Below are 11,266 nucleotides of genomic sequence, written 5' to 3' on the forward strand. Positions count from 1 at the left end.
ATCGAATTCAGGCCGGTGTTAACCCGGCCCGTGAAAAACTCATGGGTCGGGTAGTTCGGGTTTCTTACATCGTATTTGGCGCCCTCTCAGTGGGAGACGTGTCCAAGTTTGCAAATTCTAACCGTTTGGTCCTCCACGTGACCTCTCCACTCTCTTCTTTTCTTCATTTTCCCTTTTCGCTTTTTGGTGCCTTAAACGGTTAACGATAACAACAACTCTTAACCAGAAGGACGTTACGATACCTTTCCCATTCTCATCGTTAACCTTGAGAATCTCTCACAGCAATTTACAAATCCATATCCATGGCGGAGTCTTCATCCAACGATCGCGGAAGCCATTCCGGTAGTTCCAGCGACAATTCTGTGTATTTCGAAGCCGAAGTCTCTCCTCCGAATGTCGACAATGCCACCGCTTCTTCAGGTTTCTTCGCCTTTTTATTCATCATTATCGTTGTTATTATTGAAGTATTTCCGTAATTATATTTTGATTTTTTGGAAAAATGTGGATTGCGTAGGGATTGTTGAGAGGAATTTGCAAACAGAGAGAAGGACCGGAGAATCATCGGCCGTCGGAACATCAACGCATTCGAGTTCTAGTTCGAGTCAGCTCACTGCAAGCGCGAGGTTGACTCATAATCAGTCATTGGCTGCGATTCTAGCCAAACTCTTCGACCACAGAACTCCTTTTAGAAAGAAGGTACGCAAAAAATTTACTTATTTTTCGAATTTAATAATGTTTTGTAGATTTTGTTGCTTGAAATTTGTAGGATTTATCACTGCTTTACACTTATGCAGCGTAAATATATAAACCGCCTGGCAAGAGTTCAAGATGACGGGACTGTACAGTTTGACGTTCCGGGAGATATTAAACCACAGCAGCTGGATTTTGGAACTGGAGTTGTTCATGGTGAACCTTGTGATGAAAAACCTTCTTCTGGTGAAACAGAAGCTGAAGTTCTAGATATACGTCCGCTGCAAATTGTAATGCTTATTGTCGGTACACGAGGAGATGTACAACCGTTTGTTGCCATTGGAAAAAGTTTGCAGGTTCTATATTTATGCGCTTTTAGCTTTTCAGAACTTATCAGTGAAATTTTCATGACTTTTTATTTACAATCTTTAGGAATGTTGACATTAATTGTAAGTGAATTTGTGATTTTTTTGCTGGCTACATTCCCACGCCCGCTTTTCTAAGCGTTCTGTACTGTTGTATCAATTGAAATGCCAGCTGTTGCTGTTTTGAAATTTCAGTTGCTTTGTTGATTTATTGCTGGGATTGTACCTGTTGGTTATTGTTGAAACTGTTGCATGCCATTGATTTCTGTATTCTTTGAAACTTTTTGAAGTAGCTCATATCCATTTACTTAACCCTGGATGTTCTTATATGACACTGCCAACGCTGGATACTAGTTGAGTAATTTTAGAGTTTTATTTTTTGTTATGGAAACTTCTAAGGCGATAAAATTTTTTGAGAATAGACATATTTTTTGCGTGATCTTGGAACTGTATCCCTTATTTTATGTGGATTGATGGATGTGTTATTTTACTTGCAGGAATATGGCCATAGGGTTAGGCTAGCAACTCATGCAAATTTCAAAGATTTCGTCCTTACTGCTGGGTTAGAGTTCTTTCCTTTAGGTGGAGATCCAAAAGTTCTTGCTGGTTGTAAGTGCAGAGTTTGTTTCCTAACCTTTTATTTTTTTTAATATCCTGTGTACTTTTTCATGAGTGTTTGGTCTGCTTATTCCCTCATTTGGTAATTGCTAAAAAATATATTTTGTAAAAAGTCTACTCATAAACTTGTTTTGACATTGAGGTTTTAGGTGCTGCTTGCTTGAATCATTTTAATCTTGGATATATGGAACTGAAGATTCAGGCTTCTGTGCATTCCTTCAAAAACACACAAATGTGGATTGCCTTAAAAGTTTCAAACAGTAGAAGTTTCTTGTACTGTAAAACTTTGCACCGGCTTGATGGCTTGTTCTTTTGATAATTTGACATGTTTTCCATTCTTTCTATACACTTATGTTCTTTTTTCTTTATGGGGTGGGGGCTTTGCCTTGATGTAATGTATTTGTTCTATACAGATATGGTCAAGAATAAGGGTTTCTTGCCATCAGGACCTTCGGAAATATCAATTCAGCGAAATCAAATAAAGGAAATCATTTTTTCTTTACTTCCTGCATGCAAGGAACCTGATCCTGATTCTGAAGTTCCATTTAAAGCAGATGCGATAATTGCCAACCCACCAGCATATGGTTAGATTTCATCATCTTATTTATATTCTTTTGGGTTTTCAAGTATCAATGCCTTATTCAAAAAAATTGCATTGGCCACACACAATAGTTGACTTTAAGAACTAAGAGGCCATGGTGTTTGTGTGCTTGTGGTTTCTATTACCATTGAAATAATTAAGACCCTTTGTTCACTTATTGATACGTGTAAGGCAATTTACCTCTGACAATATTGATGGGTGCATGGTGACATTGTCTGAAGCACTTAATGCTCCAAAAGTCTCCATGTTTATGTTCTTTGGAAATTACAATAACGAGAAGATCTATTTAAATTAAACATCTGAACTGTTTAACTTGATATCAAAAGCTGAACGAATTTTATGTTGTTTGATATCATTTAGTAGACTCTTAACTTTGCAAACATTTGTCCAGGGCATTCTGATGTTGCTGAGGCATTAAAAGTACCACTTCATATATTTTTCACAATGCCATGGACGTAAGTATTGTCTTCTGGGTTAAAATCCAATTCTGATTTTTTTATTAAATGATTAATTTGTTGATTAACAGTTTCATCGTACATTGTTCATGAGATATTTCTCAACGACACAGTAGATTATCAATGTAGGAGCTCTTCGTCACATATGTATATATGTTAAATGTGCTGAGAAACAAGTGACCCTGGAAAGGCACCAAAAGGGTCCTTTTGTATCCAATATTATTTCATGTTTGCATGTTGCTTACTGTTTTCTTCATCAACTTTGCATATTTGATCAATTGCTTAATAATTATTTAACTTTGCTTAGGCCTACAAGCGAATTCCCCCATCCTCTATCCCGTGTCAAGCAACCAATTGGATATAGAGTGAGTCTCATATGATACTTATATATCTTACTGATTTTGATTTATATTGATGCATTTGTTGCCCAGTCCTATATTTTGTGATTAAACATTTTTCTTTTCTTTCCAGCTATCATATCAAATAGTCGATGCATTAATTTGGCTAGGAATTCGAGACATGATAAATGAGTTTAGGAAGAAAATGCTGAAGCTGAGACCTATCACATATTTAAGTGGATACTATAGTTCTCCTCCTGACGTGCCCTACGGGTATATATGGAGTCCTCATCTTGTTCCCAAACCTAAAGGTCATATATTTGAATCTTTTTTCCTTCAGATGAAAACTTTGCATGAATTGACATGATGTAAAGTCACAGTTTTCTGCTATGCTAAGTTGAACTGCTCATTTAGAATGTCATAATGGAAGATTAATTTCAGCCTTTCTTTCCATATTGCTCAGAGGTTGCCTTTATTTCTACAGTACTTTAATGCATTGCCCACTAGGTGTTGAGTGACTTCCAGTTGCAACTATCTGTTGAGAGCTTGTTACTATTTTTTTCCTTGTGGATTTCCTTACTACTCTTCACCTTGTTTCTTACTTGTTTTGCACTTTATAGTATGTTGATAATCTTGTTGGCTAAAAATGTATGTCATTCACAATCTACTGTCTGCTAGATCCCTCCACTAGTTTATGACTCTTCGAGGTAATTTATTTCATTAAAAGTAAACTAAAGTCATAATTTCATTTAATATGGAGAAACAGTACCAGAAGATGCCTTCTGCCATTACTCAGACTATTTATTTTTAATTTCTTGCTGAAGATATGATAGAGATACATGGTCATTTCAGAATCCTCATGGTGGTTTTGGATTATTAAGCACATCTTATTACATGGGCTTCTTCTTGTTCTAGCAATATTATGCTGATAATATTGCAGAAGCCTCAGGAATAGGATTTGATGTGGTAGAAATAGACCAGCTTGACCAAATGAGAATACAGTATGCTGATTATTTGCTGATATGCTCTACATTTTACTTGTTTGGCAGATTGGGGACCGAAGGTTGATGTTGTTGGTTTTTGTTTTCTTGACCTTGCTTCAAATTATGAACCCCCAGATTCACTTGTGGAGTGGCTGGAAGCTGGTGAACAGCCTGTCTACATTGGATTTGGTAGCCTTGTGAGTTTGTTGCAGCTTTCTCTATTCATGTTTAATATTCTTTTCCCAGTTCTATCCCAGAGTAGCTCTGTTTGTCCTTACCCTAAAAAAATTATTTGTTCCTTCCCAATTAAAACAATCAACCAAAGCCACAATCTCCAAAGAGTGACCACCTTCATGTTGGTCCACAACGAACAGGTTGTGGAGGTCTATTCATGACAGATGACAAATCGACCTTTTGGTTGTTCAGTTGGTCAATGTCTAATTTGACTGAGGCATGTCTAATACATGCAGAGTATACCTCTGAATTGCATAGTTAAGGTTACATGATTGTACATTTGGTTGAAATGGTAATTGTCTTGCTTGCTCAATTTTTTTTTTATGTGTATTGTATTAGCCTCTTGAAGAACCAGAGAAAATTACCAATATTACTCTTCAAGCTCTGGAAATAACTGGACAGAGAGGCATCATCAACCGAGGCTGGGGTGGCCTTGGTAATTGTAAGTCTTGATTCTTAAAAAAATATTACTTTCAAGCACATTGTATTCTTATGCTTCTTTACATCTGAAAGCCTTCATATGTTTCTCTTCTCAGTGACAGAACCAAGTGATTCTGTGTATTTAGTGGACAATTGCCCCCATGATTGGCTATTCCAACGATGCTCTGCTGTGGTAAATTTCAATGCTTTTAATTCTTCTTAATTTGGTTGGGATTTCACTGCACTGGTGTTCAGAACGTCACATGAACTTGATGCACCTTTTTGTCGTTTTGTTGTTTTGTTCCCCCCTTGGATAACTAGGCTACTCCCGGTTTCTCACTGGATATGAAAAAATTTCTTAGGTGCATCATGGGGGTGCTGGGACAACTGCTGCTGGTCTGAAAGCTGCGGTAACTGATAATGCTATATCCTTGGGGAGTCTTACATTTGTAAATGATTCAGTTACTCATTTGGCTCATATTCTGTGTTCTCTTTAGTGTCCAACCACAATTGTACCATTCTTCGGGGACCAGCCATTTTGGGGGGAGAGGGTGCATGCCAGAGGAATAGGTCCTGCACCCATTCCAGCTGATGAATTCTCGCTTGAAAAGTTGGTCGATGCCATACGCTTCATGTTAGATCCAAAGGTATTTACCATTTTCTTTTTAAACTTCCAAGTGATTTACATATAATTTGTCATTTCTTGAGTGTAAACTTATCACACATGCATACGCACTGATTTAATTGAAGTTGACATTGTTTTGTAATCAATTTCAACATGCAAATACTTGTCACAACTCTCGGGTATTTTCTGTTATTTCAATCCCTAGTGTGGACCTGAATAGATTAATTAATAAAGAAATAACTATTTTCGGTTGAAAGGTTAAAGAGCGTGCTGTTGAAATTGCCAAGGCCATGGATGGCGAAGATGGGGTGACAGGAGCAGTGAATGCCTTTCACAGGCACTTTCCTCACAATAAATCTGAGGATAAACCCGAGTCATTGCCGGCTAGAAGAGGCTTATTTTCCATCAGGAGGTGTTTTGGCTACTCCTCCCCCTACACATGATTCTTCACTAGTCCACAGCGATGTTTTCTTCCTATCATGTGCAAGACATCAGAAATGTGAAATTCTGATATCCTCTTACTAGGTTACTTAACATTACATCGTTTTTGTTTTGCTCGTCAAACAAATCTTCTACAGATGCCTTTGTTTTCATTATTAGATAATGTCTATTAGGGCCACTTCCGCCAGGACAGTAAAAACTATTATTGTAAGTGTTTTTAATACACTGAGAAAGATGTGATGCTTTGGTAGGGAGCTTGGAAATTTTCAAAGCTGAACGATTCTTCAAGAGACGTAAGAACTATATTGATGGCTTAAAAATAAAGCCATTGGCCGCTGCACTATACAAACACAGTTTCTTTCTTAGTCTTGCAACCCTATGCACTTGCCTCTCTCAATTTACAGCATTATCTGCAAACCTGACAACATCAAGCCGAAGATTAGTAGAAAATTCTAGCCAGATCATTCCATATTCCAGCAGGTGGAATAGCAACTGGAGGAGGAGACACAAAGTTTTGCTTTTCTATGGTGCGGCACCTTTCTGAATAAATAAAGACCCACCTCCGGTCCTTGTGTTGAGCTCAGCTCAAAAACCTACATGAAACACAAGCACATGCAACAATTAAGCAACAATATATGATGCATCAGAAATAATAATAGAGGAATAGGTTCACCAAACTCCATAGATATCAACTGAGGAGAGATTTAACAGCTTGATGAGTATCAACTGTGCTTTCTGTGGACATATCCCCAGTACTACTACTATTTCCCGTGACAACAGAGGTTTCATTTCCATGCTTGGACTTGTTGCTCTGACTCCTAATAGCGTATAGCCGCGCGGCTCCACTGTTAAACAACAGACGTTGCATTTTTTATGCGTGGACTTGTGGCTCTGACTCCTAATAGTTGCACATACTGAAGATGCTATCTCATTAATGGAGCTCAAAAATCCAGCAGGCATGAAGAGGGGATAGAGTCAAGTCAACCTTCTGAATAGACCTAAATCACAAGTATCACCTGTTTCATTGGACATGCTACTATGGCAATCCACATGTAGGCTATAGTTAAAATTCCAATTAGAGCAGCGATAAGGCAAGAGACAACAAAAGGCGATCGGTTGGATTCTTCTTGTTCCAATTGGAGTAAAAAATATCAACGTCACCATCATCATCCATCCTCAATGACTACTTGTTTGATCTACATTCGCATGAGCATCAAACTGCCCAATCCCAGTTTAATTAGGCTCCAACTCATATATGGTTTCATCATTCAATAACATTATCAAAAGCCTTAAACTCATTTGACAACCCAACTGATCATCATACTTAATTCATCATGTGCAACAGAGAGTCAAACAATGCTTTTTATAGGTGCTACTTATTGTAACCGCTTTAACTTATAAAAAAAAAAACTGAAAACGTCTCACAAGTAAAACAAATATCACTCCAAATACAAAGCACTTGCTGCCATGGTTAGTTTCATATCAAAATTCAGTTGTAAAAACCATATACAAAATACATGTAAACATTAAGGAAATACAAAGTCCACCACAGTTGTATCATAATTTAGTGATATTTTAAATTAAATGACAGTCCTGTGGAAAAACAAAACACCTCTATCTTTAGAGACCAAAGCAACACACAACCTTCACGCCACACAAAACCCCTTCATACTTCTATTTATAAGGAAATACAAAGTCCACCAGAGTGTATAAAATTCCTATACGGTATAGCCGGCCGGCTATACTTGTACTTACATAGTCTAGCCGCGCGTTTATACTTTAAAATATTCTACTTTTGCACTGAAGAAATAATAATTAAAATATAATTATTAATTAAAGTAATTTAAAAAACTAAAGATATTACTTAATTACATATATTAAATAAAAGAAGTTGGCCAAAAAAAAAAGTAAAGAAACTAAATTTATACTTTTATCGGGTATAGCCGCACGGCCATACTGTTAAAATATTGTACTCAGATGGCATTTGCCGGCGGCGGTACGTTTATAATTTCTATTTATAGAGTAGAGCCGAGTGGATATACTGTTATAATTTCTATTTATGGAGTATAGCCGCGCGGCTTTACCCCAAAAATTTCCTATTTATAGAGTATAGCCCACGACGCTACTGTTAAAATTTCTATTTATAGTTTAAAGCCACGCGGCTGTACGTTAAAATTTTCTATTTATGAAGTATAACCGTGCGGCGATACTGTTATAATTTCTATTTGTGGAGTACAGCCGCCCGGCGTTACGTAAAAATTTATATTTATAGAATATAGCCACGCGGCGATACTGTTAAAATTTATGTTTCCATTATCACTTTCATGGGAACATCGCTTCAGGATCGCTTGTGAAGTTGCCGGAGCAGTATCATATATGCACTCTGCAGCTTCAATCCCCATCTTCCATAGAGACATCAAATCTTCTAACATTCTTCTAGACCATAGCTACAGTGCTAAACTATCTGACTTTGGGACTTCAAAATCAATTCCCCTTGACAAAACTCACTTAACCACAGAAGTGCAGGGAAATTTTGGGTACATGGATCCAGAGTACTTCTAAAAATTCAAATGCATCTTTGTGTAACCGTGAAGCATGAGTTTCTACTCTTTCAATTCTCGCAGCTCATATTTCTGGAGGAGAGTTCATGCAATACAGTGGCATTATTTATGCTAGTAGAATCCAAGGGGTCCCACATAGTTTTTGGCGCAGCCAGGTCAGGTTGCTTCTGAGAACTCAAGTTTAAGTCAACATTGCATTCCACAGTGCCACATGAATCTGCTAGTAAGAATTCTTTTAGATAAAGTATTGTAAGTTAAACACAATGTGAATTGATAATGTGACTGGTTCAAATCCATTCCTAGAAATTAATGAAGTCCTACCAGTGGGGATAACAGACTAGTCCAAATAAGGAAGTGATCTGCCTAAATGAGGGGTTTGCTTTAAGATCATCACTTGATAAAACTTGAGCTTCATCTCTTATCAATGCATGGGTTTTTCCTGGTTTACATAGAGTTACAGCTTCAAAAGAGGAGTCTCTAGTATCACTACTTTTTCTTAAATGATCTGTGCAAAGAACTTCAACATCCATTGCACTTTGAGCACTCTGGCAAAGAAATTTTCCAGCCTGTTGTAAGGCGTCACTGCCTGTCTTTTCCTCATCATGCAGTTGTTCTTCTTCATGCATCAAACTGTCCCAATTAATGAAGTAAGCAATTAAAATATAAGAAACCAATAAGTTCTGAAGTTAACGTGAACCTACATTTTAGTTCCGGCGGCAGCAGATCCAGCATGAGCGTATGTAAAATCAATGATCTGTAGCAAAGAAATTAGATCGGTGATTACAAATTACATATACTGAAATGAAGTCAGGTTAATAATAGTGGAGTAAGTCAGTCACTCGAGGACAACTAAGCGCTAACAATGATGCACCTTTTATTCTGACCTTGTTTTTATAGATATGTATTATTATAGAATATATGTAAACTAGAATGTATTTTCCATGTCGCATCTTATTTCTAATCTCATTTCACATTATTGTGTTTGTGCTCATAGGCAGATACCTTATTTCCAAATTGACAAAAGATAGGCTTCATATTACATACCTCTCTGGAGTGCTTCAAATCTGCTTCATGATCTACTGAGCAGTTTTCAGCGGAAGTTTCTTCATAAGAACTGGTATTAGTACAAACAAAATTATTCAATTTGGTTATCAATGAGCAGCTATTTTCCACAGGCAGTGATTTCCTTTGTATATTAGACTCATCCATATCCTTTTTTCTTTTAATCCTTCGGCAGAAAGTAATCAATGGGGTGGTCAATTTGTATTTATTCCACTATGTTCAGTCTCATTTCAACACAGAATAACCTGCATATGTTAAGGAAGAATATACAATTAACTAAACAGCAAGTCATGACTCATATAGTTAATACAGTTATGAGTAGCAACACAATGATAGCTGAAGGGCAAAAGACGGATTTCGACTACTCTGAAATAGTGAATCACTATTACGAGGAATGCGGCAAACAAAAATTGTACTAACATTCTCCACCTAAAACACAGGCAGTGAGGTACAAGCATAAATGCCGTTTGCATATTAAAGAATAAGCATAGCAAGAGAAGCTAAACGCATGCCATTCACATAAATGTTTAAACTTCAGAATCAATTTGAATTCAAGTAGCCTAACGCATGCCATTCACAGAATAAGGAACAAACAGAACAAGAGAATCATTTTGCATTTTGCATTCATGGCCTTCTTATTAAGCTAAACAGTTACAGAGAACCTCAGGTTCTCAGCAATGCCTGGGTGATTATACACATTTCTCACATGGGTTTACTAAGCAAGCATCATTCTCGTCCAAGTTTTGCTTTATTTGATCTTTTGGCGCACACACCCAAACCCTGCACTAAGCTAGACCTACCAAATTTTCCTTAGTTTGTTTTGTGTTTCTTGTTTCCCAGCGCTAAACTCATTTTCCATGACGCAAAGCTAAATTTCCTTCCACAGAAGACAGACACCAAGTCAGCAAATTTTGTATTTTTTTCTTCTGCGCCATGTCGTCAGTACGAAGAGAGAAGAATATAAGGAGCGAAACAGGGAGAGGAATGGAATTGGATGAATTAAGAGTCTCATGATCTCTTCTTCTATGGACCTGACTTGTGCTTCACTGCTTCGGCTTCCCAATCTCAAGCTCAAATTTGCAGCTAAATTTTTTCAATTTCGGGTTTCAGACTTTCAGTCAATCACAGTGTTTGAAAAGTCGGCCTAGGCGGGCGCTAGGCGGGCGGCTAGGCGGCTAGGCGGCTAGGCGGTCGCTAGGCGGGCGCTAGGCTGCTAGGCGGGTGCTAGCGGGTGCTAGCGGCTAGGCGGTCGCTAGGCGGCGCTAAGGCGGCTAAGGCGGATGCTAGGCGGCTAGGCGGGCGCTAAGGCGGCTAGGCGGTCGCTAGGCGCCTAGGCGGGTTGGGTCTTTTTTCAGCGCCGAACCCGGAGGACGTAGCAGTGACTGCGAGAGAAAGTTTCGTCCACTGCGAGTGCAAGCTTCGTGTTGGTTGGAATATATTTAAAGTGTATAGCCGAGCGGCTGTACTTTTAAAATATTCGAATGTAATTAGATAGTATAGCCGTGCGACTGTACGTTTATAATTTCTATTTATATCGTCGAGCCTTGCGGCTATAATGGTAAAATATTGTATTTAAAGCTGATCGGCTAATCAGAGTTGATAGCCGCACGGCTACTATTTGTGCATGTATTAAAGGTGTTCATCATTCTTAAAATGCTCCAGTCCTTCAAACTTGCGAGCGAGTTCAACCTGTTCAACATGTAATAAGTGGTTAACAGTGAAACCAGAGCATAACACTCCTTACATGATTGACATTGAAGACAATGAAGAGGCAGGCGCATAATATTCCATATTAAAAAAAGGATCATACGAGTCAAAAGGAGAGAACAAGCTGCAATCGGGGGCATGAAAGGGAAGAGCTCCCAGACGGCTT

General features: G+C 38.0%; 2 protein-coding genes across 4 annotated transcripts; one reads left to right on the forward strand and one right to left on the reverse strand.

The window, feature by feature from the left end:
• Nucleotides 1-90: 90 nt before the first annotated feature.
• LOC103318751 (sterol 3-beta-glucosyltransferase UGT80A2-like) lies at nt 91-6,035 on the forward strand. Of its 3 annotated transcripts, none has more exons than XR_016127194.1 (15): nt 92-420; nt 515-696; nt 795-1,046; nt 1,553-1,664; nt 1,823-1,951; nt 2,087-2,257; nt 2,666-2,729; nt 3,037-3,094; nt 3,201-3,378; nt 4,117-4,247; nt 4,624-4,726; nt 4,821-4,897; nt 5,026-5,114; nt 5,202-5,351; nt 5,587-6,035. XR_016127194.1 is itself a non-coding variant. In XM_089052927.1 (15 exons), exons 1-15 carry the CDS (start codon nt 303-305, stop codon nt 5,770-5,772), a joined length of 1,959 nt encoding a protein of 652 aa, XP_088909053.1. In that variant the 5' UTR covers nt 92-302; the 3' UTR covers nt 5,773-6,035. The 3 variants fall into 3 exon arrangements, 2 of the variants coding, with proteins under 2 accessions (XP_008218403.2, XP_088909053.1); XM_089052927.1 differs by having other exon boundaries at nt 5,067-5,114; XM_008220181.3 differs by lacking the exon at nt 1,823-1,951 and having other exon boundaries at nt 91-420; nt 5,067-5,114.
• A 2,533-nt stretch (nt 6,036-8,568) lies between these two features.
• LOC148921246 (uncharacterized) lies at nt 8,569-9,833 on the reverse strand. The gene is made up of 3 exons (XM_089052933.1): nt 9,376-9,833; nt 9,033-9,085; nt 8,569-8,961 (listed from the first exon to the last, which is right to left on the reverse strand). Exons 1-3 carry the CDS (start codon nt 9,538-9,540, stop codon nt 8,649-8,651), a joined length of 531 nt encoding a protein of 176 aa, XP_088909059.1. The 5' UTR covers nt 9,541-9,833; the 3' UTR covers nt 8,569-8,648.
• Between the last annotated feature and the right edge of the window lie 1,433 nt (nt 9,834-11,266).

This window comes from Prunus mume, linkage group LG1, assembly GCF_029339155.1.
Source record: "Prunus mume cultivar Tortuosa linkage group LG1, ASM2933915v1, whole genome shotgun sequence".
Classification (NCBI taxonomy): Eukaryota; Viridiplantae; Streptophyta; class Magnoliopsida; order Rosales; family Rosaceae; genus Prunus; species Prunus mume.